The sequence below is a fragment of the Schistocerca cancellata genome, chromosome 5 (assembly GCF_023864275.1).
Source record: "Schistocerca cancellata isolate TAMUIC-IGC-003103 chromosome 5, iqSchCanc2.1, whole genome shotgun sequence".
Classification (NCBI taxonomy): domain Eukaryota; kingdom Metazoa; phylum Arthropoda; class Insecta; order Orthoptera; family Acrididae; genus Schistocerca; species Schistocerca cancellata.
In genome coordinates, this window is record NC_064630.1 from 34020682 (window position 1) to 34042082 (window position 21401).

At 40.7% G+C, this 21401-nt stretch overlaps 1 protein-coding gene across 1 annotated transcript in view; it reads right to left on the bottom strand.

Annotated features, from left to right (window-relative positions):
• LOC126187388 (autophagy-related protein 2 homolog A) overlaps positions 1-21401 on the bottom strand; it is a 495539-nt gene that overhangs the window by 63599 nt on the left and 410539 nt on the right. The window contains exon 34 of the mRNA XM_049928440.1: positions 1710-1864. Within this exon, the coding sequence (XP_049784397.1) occupies positions 1710-1864 (155 nt within the window). The remainder of the gene's footprint in view (positions 1-1709; positions 1865-21401) is intronic.

A 21401-nucleotide genomic window follows, 5' to 3' on the forward strand; every position in this document is an offset into this window, starting at 1 on the left:
TGCTGATGCGACTGTACTTCGCAGAGCGCACTCACCCGGGGGGACTGGTGGTGGGGGGCTATCTGGTTTCTAATGCTTGGCGTTCCAGTCACATGCGGGCTCTTGTCTCTGCAGCATTGTGCATTGATTGGACATGTCACAAAGTTGTCAGTCATGGCACAACATGCAGCAAATGATCGAGCAATGTTATGTCATCAAGTTTTGTGTGAAACTAGGAAAATCAGGTACAGAAACATTGGATATGTGTCAGCAAGCCTACGGCAATGTTTGCCTGTCAAAAGCCTAGGTTTTCAGGTGTGGGTGAAGAGCTTTAAAGAGGGCCAGGTCAGCATTGAGGACGAGGATCGCTCCAAACGCCTATCAACCAGCAAAACTGACAAAAACAATGACCATGTGTGCATTTTTTGAACACCAACCGTTGGATGAGGGTCAGGATGATAGCAGATGACCTTTGACTTGATAAAATGACAGTGCACAACATCATCACTAAAGAATTGTCGATGAGAAAGATCTGTGCCAAGATCATCCTGAAGATTTTGTCAGATGTTCAAAAGCAAGCATGTGTGGATGCCTGCCAAGACAATCTCCAAAGCCTTGAAGCTGATCCAGAACTTTTAGATAACATTATTACTGGAGATGGAACCTGGATGTTTCAGTACGACCCAGAGACAAAGCATGTGAGTGCCAAGTGGCACACCACAGCATCCCCACGTCCAAAGGAGACTCCCATGATCAAATGGAAGGTGAAAGCCATGGTCCGTCTGGTCCAGACCCTCCTTGATTAAGAGGTATTAGCCTGTTTTGAATGATACTGTAGTCATTAGCTTTTGGATTAGAATGTTGGAACCCACTTGTGTGGCTCTTCCAGGGCACCCCTTCATGTACTGCTGTTTTCTTAACTAGAACACCGTGTAGGCATAAGCACCCCTTAGGTTTATAGAAGGGAACATAATTTGTTGCTTCAGCATCTTGCATTACTAAATTCACTTTCTTCCTTCACAACACATCAAGTGTCAAAACTTTTTGCAGGAAGCATTACTGCACATTTTCTACTTATGTTAAATAAAATAAAAATTTTCTCACATGATTATACAGTGATAGAAACTGATAAACATATGATACAAGTTGTGGTTCTCTTTCAGACAGCAGGTCATAAGTGCTAGTACAGACTAGGAGCAAGAGTACAGTTTTACATCAAGACCTGAGTATTATGTTGGACACAACAACAGTATGTGTATCAACAAAAAGAGATTATAGCAAAGACATTTTAGATGAGAACTTGTTTTATTTGGCAGACTCAGTCAGATGTGACAGAATGAAGCTTTTTTTGCTCTAGGATAGAATTTTTTATGCACTCTGCTGACATATATAGTGCAACCTTGACTTTTAAACAGCTTCTCCAGGTTGGACCGCATTATATATCACTCCAGTGCAAGATATAGTTCTGAAAAGCTCACTAAGGTGAGTGAATAAATGCTATCATTAGCTTTATGTTTCTGGCAGTTAAATAATAATTCTACAGTTGAGTAAGACCATTTTTGTCTACAAAATGGATACATAATTCATAATGTGAAAATACTTGAACATGATGACAACAAGGATGAAACAACAGAAGTAAGTCCAGATTATTTACATCACTCCAGAGAACAGTGAATTAAGTGTCAACTGCTTACAGTATGGGGCAGACATATATAAAGTGCTATACATACCTGAATTGCCTGCACAATCCTATTTGTTAATTCAAGTGCTGCCATTGCCGTAGAAGTCGTAAAGGAATTTGCTCCCCGCTGTAAACCTCGAACAATTCTACCATCTTTTTGGTATTGTTCAATTGGCAACCAAAACAGATCTCTTATCCCTTGAACTGGAACACAATACAAGGAATAGGGAATATCTCTTTAATTATTACCTGCATCACTTATATCTGTTATATACCAATAAATGACATTAGCAATAGAACATCAGATTCCTTATGCTGAATATTACTTTCATAAGTTCATTCAGTGATTATAAATGAGAAAGATACCTTTATAGTCACATCTCTGCAAAGATTTAGGAAGAAACTGAAAGAAAAAACTGTGCAAACATAAACATGAAACTTTTATCTAACCCCAGAAGCAAAAGATGCAAGAAGACATTAAAACAAGTGTATTGGTATATGACTCACATAATCAGAGCAAAAGATGATCATACAACACAACTGGGAGGAAACACAAAGTATAGCAGACATAACTCATATTTCAAGAAAGACCATAAAGCATTGAAATAACAGTTAGTAATCACAAAATAGTTGCTATTAGCAATAAGTGTAAGTGTAGATGGGGAAAAGCAAGTGATATACACCAAAGGAATGTCAAAGACATAGTAACTTATTTGGGTATGTATAAACAATCAAACACAGAATGTGAAAATAGAAGTGTGATAAAATGAAAGGAATATGTGTAATGTTAGAAATGTATAGAGATTTAACATATAGTGGCTGATAGATTTTAACCTTAAAAAATAAACAGTGCAATGAAAAACCTGCCACAAATTTCACTTCTTTTTGTTTAGGTAATGAGTAGTTTTGGGTGAGGACATATTTTCAAATCACTGTAACAGATACTCAGTATGTGCTGTAACTGTTTGTACTTCATGATACATACATAGTTCTGATGTAGTTTTTGTATTATCAGAAATATCATTTTTAATGTTTGTTATGATGGTTTGAAAATGGGTCCCTGCCCAAAACTAGTTATTGAGTGTAAAAAAAAAAATTAATTTGCAACTTGGGCTAGTTTTTCATTATAACGATTAAAAGAAGTTGCTGACGTGCAATTATTCCAGCATGCTGGATGGTCTTAAATCATAAAGATATTTGTCATACGTCCTTCACTTCCATATTTTACAGTTCCCACTTACACATTTGTTTTACATTATTATGTTGCTAGGACAGTTAACTGACTTCTTGTAACAACACTATTTATGGTCAGAAGGAGCAGAATAACTTTAAATACATTTTTGTTCATTGTATGCAAATATCCCATGCATTATACCAGTGTTATGTGAATAGCATATATGCTAGTATTGTTTAAGGCTGTTTCTGCAAGACATTCCCTGTGCTTGTAGCTGTCTAGAAGACATGCACAGAACTTAATAAAAATCAAAGAATTCTTGAGCAATGGGATGGAATTAGACAATCTCTTGAACCAAAATTGTGAGCTGCAGATAGAAAAGACAGAAGAGTTTTTAAAGACCCAAATGCCTTTGTCTTTCAAAGGAGGGCTGCAAAAAAGCTAGAGAACAAAAAGAGAAGGTAAATCATGAGACATACAGAGCACATTTCGCAAAAAGTTTACTTGATGCTGAGAGGAACTGTTGGCTATCAGACAGTCAGTACACCTAACCCATCTGCCAAAGCTGTCGTACTGTGTAAGGTCGGCAGCATGTTGGTTGGTGGCAAAACGTGTTTCAAATAAAGATGGTTTTTTGTAATCACTGGGAGTTTTCTCGGCATATAAGAATGACTGTTCGCTATATGCAAACAATGGAAAATCTCACCATACAGTGGAGATGTCGGGTTGCAGATAGGAACACAAAAAAGACTGCCAAACAAGTAAGCTTTTGGCCAAAACGTCTTCATTGAAATTAGACAACACACACACACACACACACACCCACACACGCACGCACGCACGCACGCACGCACGCACGCAAATGCAACTAAAACTCGTGACCCCAGTCCATGGCTGCCAAGGCCAGACTGCAAGCAGCAACGGGTGATGTGAGAAGGAATCTGGGAGGAGGGCAGGGCAGGAAGGGGGGAGGGATAACAAGGTTAGGGTGAGAGTAAGGGTGGGGGACTGTAAAGTGCTGCTTCTGGGAGCATACAGGGAAGAGGTGGAAAGAGGGTAGGGCAGCTAGGTACAGTCAGGAGACTAGACATGAGGCAGGGGGATGGGGAACGGGCAGTGGAAAAGGAGAAAAGTAAAAAGCCTATGGATCTGTTGTTGGACTAGAGGGCTGTGTAGTGATGGAGTGGGAACAGGGAAGGAGACAGATGTGTGTAGGACAATGACTAACAAAGGCTGAGGCCAGGAGGGCTATGCGAATACTGCACGGAGAGTTCCCCATGCACAATTCAGAAAAGGTGGTGTTTCCAGGAAGGATCCAGATGGCACAGGCTGTGAAGCAGTCATCAAAATGAAGAACACTGTGTTGAGCAGTGAGCTCAGCCAGGTGGTCTGGCTGTCTCTTGGCCACAGTTTGTCTGTGGACATTCATGCAGACGGGCAGCTTGCTGGTTTTCATGCCCACGTAGGATGCAGCACGGTGGTTGCAGTTTAGCTTGTAGCTCATATGACTGGTTTCACAGGATGCTCTGCCTCTCATGGGATAGTTGATGCTTGTGACCGGACTGTAGTAGGTGGTGGTTGTGGTGGTGGTTGTGGGAGGATCTACAGAACAGGTCTTGCATTTAGGTCTATTACAAGTATATGAGCCTTGAGGCAAGGGGTTGGAAGCAGGGGCTGTGTCGGGATGGACAAAGATACTGTGTCGGTTCGGTGGGCAGCAGAAAACCATTGTAGAAGAGGTGGAAAGGATAGTGGGTACAACATTCCTCATTTCAGGGCACGATGAAAGGTAGTCGAAACATTAGCGGAGAATGTGATTTAGTTGCTCCAGTTCTGGTTGTGGCTGAGTCCTGAGGGAAATGCTCCTCTGTGGCCAGACAGTGAGACCTTGGGGGTGGGTGGGGTCAGTGGAGAGATAAGGCACGGGAGACATGTTTCTGTACAAGGTTGGGAGGGTAATTACAGCCTGTGAAAGCCTCATTCAGACCCTGAGTGTATTTCGGAAGGAACTGCTCGCCGCTACAGATGTGATGGCCATGAGTGGCTAGGTTGCATGGAAGGGACTTCTTGATATGGAATGTGTGGCAGCTGCCAAACTGGAAGTATTGCCAGTGGTTGCTATGTTTGATACAGATGGAGGCAAGGTCATCTTTGAGGTGGAGGTCAACATTGAGGAAGATGGCTTGTTCAGTTGAGGAGGACCAGGTAAAGTGAATTGGGAAGAATGTGTTGAAGTTCTGGAGAATGTGGATAGGCTGTCATCACCCTCGATCCAGATGATGAAGATGTTATCAGTGAATTTGAACCAAGTGAGGGGTTTGGGATTCTGGATGGTTAGAAAGGATATCCCTAGATATCTGAATGAGGCTTTCACAGGTTGTAATTACCCTCCCAACCTTGTACAGAAACATGTCTCCCGTGCCTTATCTCTCCACTGACACCCCCCCCTCCCCACCCCCCCGAGACTGGCATAGGCTGGTGCCATGTGGGTGACCATTTCCATACCTCTGATTTGTTTGTAGGTGATGCCTTCAAAGGAGAAGTGGTCATGGCAAGTGGGAAGGACGTTGTAGGTTTGGAATCTGTTGGGTGTTAGGAAAGGTAATGTTCAATAGCAGCATGGCCATGGGCATTAGGGATGTTAGTGCTAAGGGGGTGGCATCAACAGTGACAAACAGGGCACCATTTGATAAAGGAACTGTGGAGAGTTGGTGGAGGAAATGGCTGGTATCTTTTATATAGGAGGGTTGGTAGCGGGTAATAGACTGAAGATGTTAGTCTATGAGAGCACAGATTCTCTCAACGGAGGCATAATAGCCAGCCACAATGGGGAGTCCTAGAGAGACGGACTCCAGGTAGAGGTTCTGGGATGGGTCTACAGATTTGAGAGGCAAGGCTGGAGATCCTATTTGATTTCTGGAATGTGGTCACTGTGGCATGGTTTGTAGGTGGATGAATCACACACCTGGTGGGAGGTGGATGAATCTCACAATCTGCGGAATCCTTCTGCCAGGTAATCTTTGTGGTTCAAAATAACAGTGGTGGAGCCTTTGTCAGCAGATAGGATTATAGGGTCGAGATCAGTTTTTAGGTGGTGGACTGCAGGTTTTTTCTGTGGATGTAATGTTAGCTTGCATGTCGAGGGATTTGGGGAATGATGGTGAGGCAATGTTCAAAGTTAAGAAATTTTAGAAAGTTAACATGGGGTAATCTGGGGGCAGTAGTGGAGTATAACTGTTGGGTGGAGTGAACTGAGTCAGGCACGGTTCAACATTGGTCTGTGGCTGTGGCTGTGGCTAAGCCATGCCTCCGCGTTATCCTTTCTTTCAGGAGTGCTAGTACTGCAAGGTTCGCTTCTGTAAAGTTTGGAAGGTAGGAGACGAGATACTGGCAGAAGTAAAGCTGTGAGACCGGGCGTGAGTCGTGCTTCGGTAGCTCAGATGGTAGAGCACTTGCCCGCGAAAGGCAAAGGTCCCGAGTTCGAGTCTCGGTCGGGCACACAGTTTTAATCTGCCAGGAAGTTTCATATCAGCGCACACTCCGCTGCAGAGTGACAATCTCATTCTGGAAACATCCCCCAGGCTGTGGCTAAGCCATGTCTCCGCATTCTCCTTTCTTTCAGGAGTGCTAGTTCTGCAAGGTTCGCAGGAGAGCTTCTGTAAAGTTTGGAAGGTAGGAGACGAGATACTGGCAGAAGTAAAGCTGTGAGACCGGGCGTGAGTCGTGCTTCGGTAGCTTAGATGGTAGAGCACTTGCCAGCGAAAGGCAAAGGTCCCGAGTTCGAGTCTCGGTCGGGCACACAGTTTTAATCTGCCAGGAAGTTTCATATCAGCGCACACTCCGCTGCAGAGTGAAAATCTCATTCTGGAAACATCACCCAGGCTGTGGCTAAGCCACGTCTCCGCATTCTCCTTTCTTTCAGGAGTGCTAGTTCTGCAAGGTTCGCAGGAGAGCTTCTGTAAAGTTTGGAAGGTAGGAGACGAGATACTGGCAGAAGTAAAGCTGTGAGACTGGGCGTGAGTCGTGCTTCGGTAGCTTAGATGGTAGAGCACTTGCCCGCGAAAGGCAAAGGTCCCGAGTTCGAGTCTCGGTCGGGCACACAGTTTTAATCTGCCAGGAAGTTTCATTTGCCAATTAGTCATCCACAAAACAAGAATTCAAAAGTGATTTTGATAACAAAATAACTTTCAATAATGAGGACCACTTTTCACTTAATGGTTATGTGAATAAACAAAATTGCCAGATTTGGAGCACAGAGAATCCTCGCATGGTCCGTGAGTAGTGTTTCTATACAGAATAAGTCATTGTTTGGTGCTGGTTATGGGCTGGTGGACTAACTGGGCCTTACTTTCATAAAGATAAGACTGGAAAAGCAGTGACAGTGATTGGAGATTGTTATCACCACAGGATAATACAGTTTTTATGGCAGCAATTGCAACAACTGAATGTGGAAAACGTGGTTAAAACAGGATGGGGCAACCTGCCACACTGCCCTTGAAACAACAAGGTTGCTGAGAGAGAGATTCCCTATTTGTCGCATCTGTAACAATGGCAATTGGACTTGGCCACCCAGGTCGTGTCATTTGACACCACGTGACTTTTTTGTGACAGTATGTCAAATCTTGTGTTTATGTGAACAGTCCACAAACTATCTACAACTCAGGGCAGAAATTAGATGCGTCATGTGTCAAATTCAAGTGGAACTTTGTTCTAAAATAATCAATTTTTGTCCACAGAGTGGATGTGTGCAGATGAAACTATGAAGGACTTCCACCTGATATTTTCTTTCATATTTAAAAGCAGTTTTCGTTCTTCATATTGACATAATAATACTAGCACTTTTCAAATAAATTAAGTGTTTTATTATTAAATTAAAAATTGCGTTTTTAGTGGCACACCTATATTATACTTCCCACATTTTCAATACTGCATACGTATTCAGTCTTTTGAAGATTTACTTTCACCCTCCATTTATCACACTGTTCTAATAATTTTCTTAGCATAAAGTAGATATCGTCCTGTTCACTAGCCACAACTACCTGATCATTCACAAAGGACAAGGTGTACGTACGTACATCAATCCTTTGTTAACTGAATATCCATTCCTGCACATTTCCTACTCCACAAGTCTAAGGCTTTCTGCATGTATATTTTCAAAACTGTAGGAGACAAGCAGCATTCCTGATTCTATACTGTTGTAATTTTGAAAGGTTGTGATTAAATTTTTTTCCCCATTTCGATTAAACACTCTGCAAAGAAATGTAAGTCTCGAATACTTTTAACATACATCTCTTCAAGCCTACTCTCCTTCAGAGCTCAAAACAATTTATTCAGCGGCACTTCTCATGACCTATGAACATTAAACTGCTACTCAGGTCACTTCCCAGTCTCTTTACCATCAGTTGTCTTAAAGTAAAAATGTTGTCATTACAGGATCTTCCCTTCCAGATTCCACATTTCTCTTCAACTGCCCCCTCTATACTATCCTTCAAGATCCAACCATACAACCTATCAACAGAGTTTGTAACACTGACTCAACGATAATTTAAACCTAGATGATAATTTACACATACCTGATCACTAGTTTCCTTATAAACTGAACTCAGATATGCCAAACTTACTCAATCGTCTGGTCTGCATTCATAATTTTTTATTGCTCCATTTTTTTACACATTGATTATGAACACAAGTGCCTCTTCCACATTTCACATTAACAAACTGTTGGTCATAAATGTGCTATGCATATTTTGAAACTGCAATAATTTAAAGATAAGTGATGCTTGCTTGTTGCGGAAGAACTCTGTACATTGAAGTACTTTACAGCTATTACAATTTCCTTATCCACTGTCATTAACATGAATCTTTATATGTTATAAGTTGATCACATGAGATCCCAGAAAAATAGTCATACTTATAATTTGATGTTAGAAATAGAGAAAGGTAAATTGAAACTTAACTTTGAGAAGACACAATTTTGAAGAAAAATAAATATTGTAACATGGTATCATTTACGTCACGCTGTAATCTTCAATTGAAGTACTCAGTTTGTAGTTGCTAGTATTCATTCTATGCGAGCAGTTCATAATCCAGTTGTTTTGTATGTATGTCTTTGGTTATGGTACTTTGCCAAAATGGGTAAGAGCCTTGTAGTAATATATTTGTTTGGTTTCAGAAATATAATGGAGTGAGGTTTATATTTGTTTAGCAGAACAATGTGAATCTTTTATTGTTGTCCCAGAACTGAAACACAACATCATTTCTCTCTATGTCCACTTTTTACAGATAGTTGCAGAACCTCGATAGTTCAGTACAGAATGCCAAATCAAACATCTATCAGCCATCTAAATTTCCAATTTGTTATTTTATTGGGATAACAGTTTCAGCAATACAGTAAACTCACATTTATCCTAATCACATCTGATTTATCCAAACAAATTTTTCCGATTTTCGCGGCTAACATTGGTTCTGTCTGACGCATCGCGCAGCTACGCTTTTGGCTAGCCAGACTGACACCTGACAGGTTACAACTCATTTGTGCCTGGGACCATGCATTCACTGGTGTTTTTCGGCAGTCTACTGCTAATCAGTGCACTTGCACATGTCAAAAGTCTGAGTGTCGTCAATTCGTGTGTGTGTTGGTTGAAGTTTCAACATGTTTCTTGTTCATACTGTGTGGTTTCATGCCATTGCCATCTATTGGAACCTCTTGGAAGTACAGTATGTACAGTATTGCTCTATGTAGTGCGATGTGACCCTGTCGAAACCAACAATGAGAGTGCGGCAGCAAACATTTTCTGCCTGTTGTCAGTACATCAAAAAAGCTGAGCATTTAACAATTTAACAGCAAATCTGCACTGCACAGTTGTGTTGCCACATGGGCTTGGGTCAGACAGGGGAGAGGGGATAGATGAATGCTTTATTTGATGGATGCCACAGCCTGGTTTCAAAAGTCAAAAGCTTTGTCTAGTGCATCTCGAGTGTTGTCAAGTCGTGGATCTGGGTGTTTTTGATTTAACATTTCATGCTCACACTACATGCTTTAAAATTTCCAGAAATAAAAATGGTCAAAAACCAAAAGAGAATCAGTCAAGTGTCGGTTAAAAAATGCTGAAAGTGACTACCAACGCAAAATGAAAAAAGAATGTGATCTCACTGGAATACAAGCTTTGCAATTTGCAGAGAATTGATGCTGGTGAGCCACCTGTGAAAGTTGCTGCAGAAATCTCGATAAACAATGAGAAAAGGTGCACATCCTCAGTTAGAAGAGGCCTTACTCTTGAAGCATGAACAAATAAAGGTGTGCCATTTTCAGGTCCTCTACTTTGTCAAAAAGCGATGACTTTTTATGAGCTGATTGAAGGAAAGGAGCAAGAATTCCTCGGAAGTGAAGGCTGGCTGGATTGGTTCAAGAAGTGACATGGCATTCACGAAATTGCCATCAGCGGCAAATCGTTATCCAGGGATGACGCTGCTATCACTGATTTTAAGAAGAAACTGCACACAATCATTGACAAAGGAGGTTATACTGGCAATCAACTTAACAACTGTGATGAAACCGGGTTGAATTACAAAATATTGGCAACAAAAACCTTGCCTCTAAACAAGAAAAAACGGCATCCGGATATAGAAAAAAGCAAAGAAAGAGTTGCTGTCCTCGTATGCAGTAATGCCACTGGCGATCATAAACTGTGCCTTACTTTAATTGGCAAATCCAAAAAACCACAAGAGCATTTAGACAGCAACCAGCTGATAAACCTTTGCCATTGTGATACATGATGGATGAAAGGCCATCTTCAAAGAATGGTTCCAGGCAGAGTTTGTTCCAGCTGTAGAAAAACACATACAGGAAAATGGACTTCCTCGAAAAGTGCTATTCTTGTGGACAGTGCTCCTTCTCACCCAGATAATCTACAAGATGGGAATATCAAAGCTGTGTTTCTCCCACTAAACACCACGTCTTTATGTCAACCGATGGACCATGGTGATCTTGAAGCAATGAAAAAACATTACAGATGCAAGCTGCTGGAATACTTAATCGGTGTGATTGATGCTGAAGAAGATTCTGTGCAAGCTCTTAAAAAAAATTGATGTTTTAAGTGTCATTCAATGGATTGCTGAAGCTTGGAATCTAATTCCTCCAATTTCTCTCATTAGGTCTTGGAAAAGATCATATGGCAACTCATCAGTTGTGGGAAGAATGAGGCAACATTGAAACTCAAGCTGACATGCCAGAAACAGATGAAAAAGACATAATGTTGGTGAATTTACTGGAGAAGCTACTGGGTTGTGAAGACGGAAACTTCAAAGACATTGAAGAGTGGACAGAAAACGACTTTTCTGATCTGACTGAGGAAGAAATCATCCAAACTGTGACTAATCAGAAAGTGTCAGAAGAATATGTCTCTGATGACAAAGCAGAGAAAAAGATTCCTCACAAAGTTGGTTACAAAGTGATCCAAACTGCCCTGGAGTACATAAATCAACAGGAGGAGGCGACTTATGCCAAAATCGTTTGTTTCCTACGTTGGAGATATATTTCCGCAACAAAAGTTTCTCAAGCCAAAAAACAATAAACCATTACAGGCTTTTTTTACCAAAAAATAAATTCTAATGAAGTGTCCTAGAACTTCAACGTCCATAACTTAAAAGTTTTCTGTTTTTTTACTTTAAAGTTCCTCAAGACAAACTTTTCGTTCCTTTGAGTAAACTCAAGATTTATTTCATAATTTTGTACATTAGTTAATTTTTTATTCAAAAGTGTAGGTAATAAAATTAAAACTCCTGTTTTTCCTGCTGCCAAATAAGGCGGATTTTTTTCTGTAAGAAAGCAAAATATATGACTTTGTTATTCAGTATTTAAAACTTTGAGTTTTCACTCGTACTTTGACACCTTTTTACCACGTCAACACAATATGGAGTAATATATCACCAAAACTGGTAGCCCAATAAAACAACAGTTTGAAAATTTAGACAGCTGAAAGGTATTTGATTTGACATTTTGTAACGTGATTTTGTCAAGTCTATATGAAAATGTACAACTAATCATGAACGTGATGTAAAGAAAATAAATTCAAGGATGTATAAATGTCTCCATACTGCTTAGATAAATGAGAGCCATTTCAAAGAGGGTACACAAACAGGTGTGTACAATATTACTTCTTTTGAATCATATCATATCTCTCTCTCTCTCTCTCTCTCTCTCTCACTCACTCACTCACTCACACACACACACGTTAGTTGGGCTATACAAACACTAGACTATTTCCCTATGTTAAAAAATATGGTTGGGACTGTTGGTATTTGGATTGATTACAACATATAAACACTGTTTACGACCAATATTCTCACAAAATATCTTTTATTTTTATGTAATTGAAGCTTAAAAATTATGAAATATCAAGATCTGGTCACGTGATCGAAACTGTTCTGTTATTGGCTTGTGCTCTAGTGACACCACAGACTACGTGTAAGATAAAGCTATAGGTGTGTTATAGAAGCTTTAGCCAAAGTTACGAAGTTTTTATATACTTTTCTGCAAACAGTTTATGCAATTACAAATTTTAAGTAACAATAGAAAGGAATTTTTTGAATGCTGAAGGTGGAGGCCTTGCAAAAGTTGATGCGTTTACGCCCCTCCCCCCCCCCCCCCCCCCCCCACCTCCCTCCCCACCACCCCAGCGGCGATATGTGCAATGACGGACACCCTTTTCCCTGCTCCCTGCAACATAATTAAACTCACTCAAAACTAAGTAATTCTATAACTTTTCGAAATGAGTCCGTATATTATAATTAGACTGTCAACTCTCAGTCATAAGCTACGATCCATTGTCCTGCTGGTAGATGCCATTGTTCCGTGGAAAAGCAAACTGCAAGTATGGGTGGACATGGTACCCAAGGATAGATGAATACTTGTGTTGTTCCTTTGTATTTTCCAGAAAGATGAGATCACCCAGGGAATGTCACAAAAATGTTTCCCAAGATGATAACGCTCCTTCCTCCAGCCTGGACTCTTGTGATGTTTCCTTTTTTTTACTTTTCTTTAAGAAATTCCTGCCATTTGACTGTTAATTGTTCATTTATTTTACACAATCATGATTTTGGCTTTACAGCCATTCCCAAATGCATGTTGAAATGTTAAAATAAGTCTGACCTTCCCATGACATGTACTGTCGAAAAAACATATCTCTGATCCTATGGACCAGTTGTCATATTATACAGGATATGAGCACAAGTTGAAGATACGAGGGTAATCCCAAAAGTAAGGTCTCCTATTTTTTTATAAGTACATAGACCTGTTTACTTCTACAATGGTTTACATCAGTTTACAGCTTGAACATTTAGCTATTTTTCGACTTAATCACCATTTCTGTCGATGCATTTTTATAGACGCTGTGGCAGTTTTTGTATGCCCATATCATACCAGCACGCAGCCATGCTGTTCAGAAAGTTATGAAAATATTCTTTCACCTCGTCGTCAGAGCTGAATCGCTTTACAGCCAAATGTTCTTAACATTCCTCTTCTCCGGTTCTGAATTGCCTGTTTGAGTTTTTTCAGAGTCTCACACTACCTGTCAGCATTGATTGTGGTCCCAGAGATTCAGGTCCAACAATGAGGTGAAAGAAGAGATTCATAACTTTCTGAACAGCATGGCAGCGAGCTGGTATGACATGAGAATACAAAAACTGCCACAGCATCTACAAAAATGCATCGACAGAAATGGTGATTATGTCAAAAAATAGCTAAATGTTCAAGCTGTAAACTAATGTAAACCATTGTAGAAATAAACAGGTCTATTTACTTATAAAAAAATAGGAGACCTTACTTTGGGACTACCATCGTACATAATATGGCTAGTACTGGGCACAGTGAAAAATGTTAACACACAATATGGCATATTTAACAGCCAATATATTCCCGCAAAATTAATTCGTTACTTCCGTTCATCAGCTAACATTAATACATGTCAAAACATTATTTATATGCTAATAACAGAATTATAACAGTAACAAACAGAACAGAAAACAAGAATTATCTCTAATTGTTGTGTACACTCCAGAGAAAGGTGCATATGATGAATTCATAGCGTTTTATGAAATACTTCAGAAAATAATGAACAGCTGTAACCAAATTAAAAATGTAGTATTATTGATAGATCTAAATTCAAGAGGAGGACATAATCTTATATTCAATGCAGTGTACACATTTAGAGACATTACTATAAGCAACAACAGACAAGTAATAACTAATACTTTCTTTGGGGAAAATGATACATATAAGTATACCTAGACAACATGAGGCTACCAATCAGCAATATATTACATTATAGCAAATAAGAAAATGAAGGTAACTTAGGAGATACAAGGGTAGATACCACTTTTACTCAATTATAAGACGAGGCTGTTTCCAAATTCATCATTCGAAAATACGGGGTCATCTTATATTTGCAGATTAAACTATTGCTGCTGAGGTTTATTGTTTAACAGATTAATACAGGGGTCATCTTACATTTATAGATCAAGCTTTGGCTATCAATGTTTCATACAAATTTATTTTGAACAGTCCCGGAGGATAGGGCATATCAAACAATAATTGCATCCGAGTAGGCTCGAGATTTCTTGATACACCAAAGTGCTCCACACCGTATCGACTTTACTTGAACAATAATGTGACATGACATTCAAGTTGCAGCACTAGTGTGCAGGATATGTGAGAAAGTACGAACCAGCCGCTACAACAATATAATTGTCCTGCTTAAAAATTGACAATTTTGTGAAACACAGGAGGAAACAATATTAAATCCTATCAAGTTACAAACTTTTGTTGTATTTGAACAGGGTTGCAATAAATGTTCCCATAAACGTATCGATACCATATACATACATTTATGTTGATTTTTAAGTAATGGTGACATTCAAAGGCTAAAATCTTGTCCTTCAAAAACCATTACCTATTTCTGAATCCAAGTCAATATTTTATTTGACTATGAGAAATTTATGATATACCAAGTGAATTGCAAATGAGAATTCTGCCGGTGTACACAACAGAATACTGCAGAAAATCATTACCAGCTTTTAATCAGCTTTAGAACAAGATAATGACATTCAGATGAAACAAGAAGGAAAATTAATCCAGAAGAAAATGTCTAACAAACAAAATACATGGTATTAAACTGATTAATTGCTGTCACAAGAACAAATTACAGTAGAAATACCCCTTACAGAGGTAGTACGAACGGATGTCATCAGATTGTGGAAGATCAATCACTGGAGTGAATAGTGATTGTGATCTTTTATTTGTGTATCAGTTGCTGTTTGTACATGTAATCTGCACCTTAGAAGATACTGCCGTCCATGTTTCACTGTTGTTCAAGCACAGCACTAGGAAAAGTTGGAGGGATACAGTGGCCGTGCTCGGCTGTGGACTAGAAATGCAGGGTGGCGAGTCTTGAACAGACAGAAATTTCACCGTGCAGCCAACTTTGGGAATGTGGACTGTGTACTCTGGATTTTTATGAACAGCTACCATGTTTCAACAACAGTTTGTCTGAATCCATTGGCAGTTGAAATTGAATTGACTTCAAGATTCGACAAATACTCAACAATGGCATACATGTCTGCATCAGACACAAAAGTCTAGATTGGGGCCAGTGGCGTACTAACGTGTTTCGTATAGCAATGTTGTCAACACAACCCATGAGGTATGACAGAAACGACTAGGGATTTGTCAGAAGCAAGAGATATTGTAACATTGCGACATTCTCACATTGGTATAGAAGTGAAATCTGCAATGTGTTAAAAAGGGGGGGGGGGGGGGCAGTTATGTTCTCAGGTCCCACAGTAACCACACCACAACCTCAGAAATCATAACATATTTGGAAGAAACAGCCAAATACGAGGGCCGTTCAGAAAGTAACCTCTGATTGATTTAAAAAAATACACCAAGTTAAATAAAAATATTTTAATATATACATCTTACAACTACATCTTTGCACTATTTTTCTACATAGTCTCCATAGCGATTGAGGCACTTATCGTATCTCTTCACAAGCTTTGAAATTCCTTCTGCATAAAAATCACCCGCTTGTGCCTGGAGCCAGCCTGTGACCGCATCTTTGAGCTCTTCGTCGTCATCAAACCGCTGTGACCCGAGTTATTTCTTCAAATGCATGAAGAGGTGATAATCACTTGGCGCCAGGTCTGGGCTGTAAGGTGGATGGTTGATAACGTCCCACTTGAAGGACTCAAGAAGGGCCGTTGTTCTGCGAGCAGAGTGAGGACGGGCGTTATCGTGCAAAAAAACGATACCGGAAGTCAGCATACCACGGCGTTTGTTCTGTATAGCCCGTCGTAACTTTTTTATTGTTTCACAGTACACGTCTTGATTAATGGTGGTACCACGTTCCATGAATTCAACCAACAACACCCCTTTAGCATCCCAAAACACTGTTGCCATCAGTTTTCTGGCAGAAAAATCTTGCGAGGCTTTTCTTGGTTTGGTAGGCGAATTTGAATGTGCCCACATCTTTGATTGTTCTTTTGTCTCAGGGTTCACGTACTTAATCCAGGTTTCGTCACCGGTCACGATTCTGTTTAACAATGGTTCTCCTTCGTCCTCATAATGTGACAGAAAGTCTAATGCAGAGGCCATTCTTTGAGTTTTGTGGTGGTCGGTAAGAATTTTGGGCACCCATTGTGCACAAAACTTACGGTAACCCAATCTTGCTGTCACTATCTCGTACAAGAGAGTCTAAGAAATCTGTGGAAAACCAGTAGACAACTCCAACATTGACAAACGTCGATTTTCACGAACTTTTGCATCAACTGTCTGAACGAGTTCGTCAGTCACCAATGATGGTCTACCACTCCTCTCTTCATCATGAACGTTTTCTCGTCCACTTTTAAATAAACGTACCCATTCATGGACAACTCCTTCACTCATAACTCTTGGTCCGTACACGGCACAAAGCTCACGATGAATAGCTGCTGCAGAATATCCTTTGGCTGTAAAAAACCTTATGACAGCACGTACTTCACATTTGGCGGGGTTTTCTATTGCAGCACACATTTCAAACTGCCACAAAAACTAAACTAGTGCAGGTACGACGTTCACTCGACCACGGCTTGATGCCGACTGACCTGTTGAGTGCGTGAACGCACAGATGGCGTCGCTACTCCCCCCCACAACCCGCACTGTGACCGATCAGAGGTTACTTTCTGAACCGCCCTCGTATTAACAACAGAGATATAACTTTCACAGCTGCCTTTTAGGATAACAATGATGATGATTAAAAAATAGTGATACCACAGACAACAAGCTAACTAAACAAAATTGGCATTGAAGACAGAAATTAATGTAAACAATTTCTTTTCGTTTCTTTTATTTCTCCTTGCATTATCAAAACATAGACAATTAGGCCTAATAAATGGCATAAATTTAGAACAGGTGAAATGTCAACTTTCTAGACAGATTCTTTACATCAAAAAAAGTTTGTAATTTTGATTAGTCAGAACAATTATGTTGAAAAATAAATTTTTCTCAAGGAACCTCTTAAAAATGGAGGGTCGTCTCATATTCACGGTCGTCTTTTAGTCAGGTAAATATGGAAGAAGATATGATATCAGCTCTGACCATTACATTGTAGTATTTCAAACAGATAAATACAGGGTGAGTCACCTAAAATTACCACTGGAAACACCTCCCAAACCATAACAAACAATGAATAACCAATTCTGCAGACTGAAAATGAGGAGAGGGGCTGGTGTAACTGGTTAATACAAGACACTGAGAAATTCATGGATGTATGATTTTCAACACATACTTATGTTGTTTTAAATGGAAAACTGTATTATTTTTAGCACGTCTGAAAAAAGGAAAAGAAAAATAACTTAATCAATGCCATTGTTACATTATGAAATGTTAATTACATCCAGAGTAATTTGTAACGTAAAGTTGAAGCTTGAGTAACTCCTCAGCAGTTCAATTGTGTTATCGGACAGAACCGAATTAATTAGGGATACAAAAAGAACAGTGATGTAACGTAGGTACAGAAGAGACATGAACAGCATGTTATGTCCACATGCTAACATTTTTAATAGTCTTTTTCTCTCAAGAATACTCTATGGCACTGATTTGTTAAAAGAAAATGTAAATTAACATTAGAATGAGATTAAAGTTACAAATTTGTTTTTTGTTTTCGACTACAGAATGTAAAAGAGTGTGTCCTGACGTTTCAGGCCAATAAATGTTCAAAGTGGGCTCATCATTTCCTGCAAACATTTGCAATCTACTGCGTGATGAATGTCTTACATGACGCAGTACATCTGGTGTAATGTTGCCACATGCTGCCTCAATATAGCATTTGAGAGTTGTAGCATCGCGTTTTAGTACCTGAATAGTGTAAAATCACGTAGTCTCCTTCTGCCGCCGAGCAGTGTGTCAGCAGTGCGCAAGTAGCAGCATTATTGCATTTACTAGGCAATCTTCTATTTTAATAACGGTTTAAATTTTGTGTCGAATTGTTTGTGCTCTCTGTAGAGTAATTCAGACATTCTTCGCACAACAGTTGGATAGGGACTGCAACTGCTGTGTTCAGATGCAGGCTGAGTTGGCATCCCTTCGCTCCCAGCTTCAGGCAGTGTTGGCTTCGCTCACACAGCTTGAGGCTGTTGCCAATGGGCATCACTGTCGTGATCCGGATGGGAGTTTGTCGGGGACGGCCAGCTCGTCCCATGCATCCCCCGATCGGACTACGACTGTGGCTGCCTGGGATACTGCCCACATTGAGGCTGACCCCTCACCTGTGGTAGAGTGGGAGGTCGTCTTGAGGTGTGGCAGGGGGCGAAAGACATTCCGGAGGGCTGAACAGAAGGCCTCTCCAGTTTGTCTGACGAACCGGTTTCAGGCTCTGTCTCAGGCTGATACTGATTTTTGGCCAGACATGGCTGCTTATCCTGTTCCAGAGGTTGCCCCTCAGTCTGCAAGATCCGGGCAGTCGCAGAGGGTGGGCTTACTGGTAGTTGGGAGCTCCAACGTCAGGCGCGTAATGGGGCCTATTAGGGATATGGCAGCAAGAGAGAGCAAGAAAACCACTGTGCACTCCGTGTGCATACCAGGGGGAGTCATTCCAGATGTGGAAAGGGTCCTTCCGGATGCCATGAAGGGTACAGGGTGCATCCAACTGCAGGTGGTCGCTCATGTCGGCACCAATGATGTGTGTCGCTATGTATCGGAGGAAATCCTCTCTGGCTTCCAGTGGCTATCTGATTTGGTGAAGACTGCCAGTCTCGCTAGCGGGATGAAAGCAGAGCTCACCATCTGCAGCATCGTCGACAGGACTAACAGCGGACCTTTGGAACAGAGCCGAGTAGAGGGTCTGAATCAGAGGCTGAGACGATCTGCGACCGTGTGGGCAGCAGATACCTCGACTTGCGCCATAGGGTGGTGGGGTTTCAGGTACCGCTGGATAAGTCAGGAGTCCACTACACACAGCAAGCGGCTACACGGGTAGCAGGGGTTGTGTGGCGTGGACTGGGCAGTTTTTTAGGTTAGATGTCCTCGGGCAAGTACAGAAAGGGCATCAGCCTCAAAGGGTGCAGGGCAAAGTCAGGACATGCGGGGACCAAGGAGCAATCGGTATTGTAATTGTAAACTGTCAACGCTGCATTGGTAAAGTACTGGAACTTCAAGCGCTGATAGAAAGCACCGAAGCTGAAATCATTACAGGTACAGAAAGCTGGCTGAAGCCAGAGACAAATTCTGCCAACATTTTTACAAAGGCACAGATGGTGTTTAGTAAGGATAGATTGCATGCAACCGGTGGTGGCATGTTTGTCGCTGTTAATAGTAGTTTATCCTGTAGTGAAGTAGAAGTGGATAGTTCCTGTGAATTATTATGGATGGAGGTTACTCAACAACCAAGCTAGGTTAATAGTTGGCTCCTTTTACCGATCTCCCAACTCAGCAGCATTAGTGGCAGAACAACTGAGAGAAAATTTGGAATACATTTCACATAAATTTTCTCAGCATGTTATAGTTTTAGGTGGAGATTTCAATTTACCAGATATAGACTGGTACACTCAGATGTTTAGGACGGGTGGTAGGGACAGAGCATCGAGTGAAATTATACTGAGTGCACTATCCGAAAATTACCTAGAGCAATTAAACAGAGAACCAACTCATGGAGATAACATCTTGGACCTACTGATAACTAACAGACCCGAACTTTTCGACTCTGTAAGTGCAGAACAGGGAATCAGTGATCATAACGCCGTTGCAGCATCCCTGAATATGGAAGTTAATAGGAATATAAAAAAAGGGAGGAAGGTTTATCTGTTTAGCAAGAGTAATAGAAGGCAGATTTCAGACTACCTAACAGATCAAAACAAAAATTTCTGTTCAGACACTGACAATGTTGAGTGTTTATGGAAAAAGTTCAAGGCAATCGTAAAATGCGTTTTAGACAGGTACGTGCCGAGTAAAACTGTGAGGGACAGGAAAAACCCACTGTGGTTCAACAACAAAGTTAGGAAACTACTGCGAAATCAAAGAGAGCTTCACTCCAAGTTTAAACGCACCAAAACCTCTCAGACAAACAGAAGCTAAACGATGTCAAAGTTAGCATAAGGTGGACTATGTGTGAAGTGTTCAGTGAATTCGAAAGTAAAATTCTATGTACCGGCTTGACAGAAAATCCTAGGAAGTTCTGGTCTTACATTAAATCAGTAAGTGGCTCGAAACAGCATATCCAGACACTCCGGGATGATGATGGCATTGAAACAGAGGATGACAGGCGTAAAGCTGAAATACTGAACACCTTTTTCCAAAGCTGTTTCACAGAGGAAGACCGCACTGCAGTTCCTTTTCTAAATCCTCGCACAAACGAAAAAATGGCTGGCATCGAAATAAGTGTCCAAGGAATAGAAAAGCAACTGGAATCACTCAACAGAGGAAAGTCCACTGGACCTGACGGGATACCAATTCGATTCTACACAGAGTACACGAAAGAACTTGCCCCCGTTCTAACAGCCATGTACCGCAAGTCTCTAGAGGAACGGAAGGTTCCAAATGATTGGAAAAGAGCACAGGTAGTAACAGTCTTCAACAAGGGTCATCGAGCAGATGCACAAAACTATAGACCTATATCTCTGACGTCGATCTGTTGTAGAATTTTAGAACATGTTTTTTGCTCGCGTATCATGTCATTTTTGGAAACCCAGAATCTACTCTGTAGGAATCAACATGGATTCCGGAAACAGCGATCGTGTGAGACCCAACTCGCTTTATTTGTTCATGAGACCCAGAAAATATTAGATACAGGCTCCCAGGTAGATGCTATTTTCGTTGACTTCCAGAAGGCGTTCGATACAGTTCTGCACTGTCGCCTGATAAACAAAGTAAGAGCCTACGGAATATCAGACCAGCCATGTGGCTGGATTGAAGAGTTTTTAGCAAACAGAACACAGCATGTTGTTCTCAATGGAGAGATGTCTACAGACGTTAAAGTAACTACTGGCGTGCCACAGGGGAGTGTTATGGGTCCAACGTTTTTCACAATATATATAAATGAC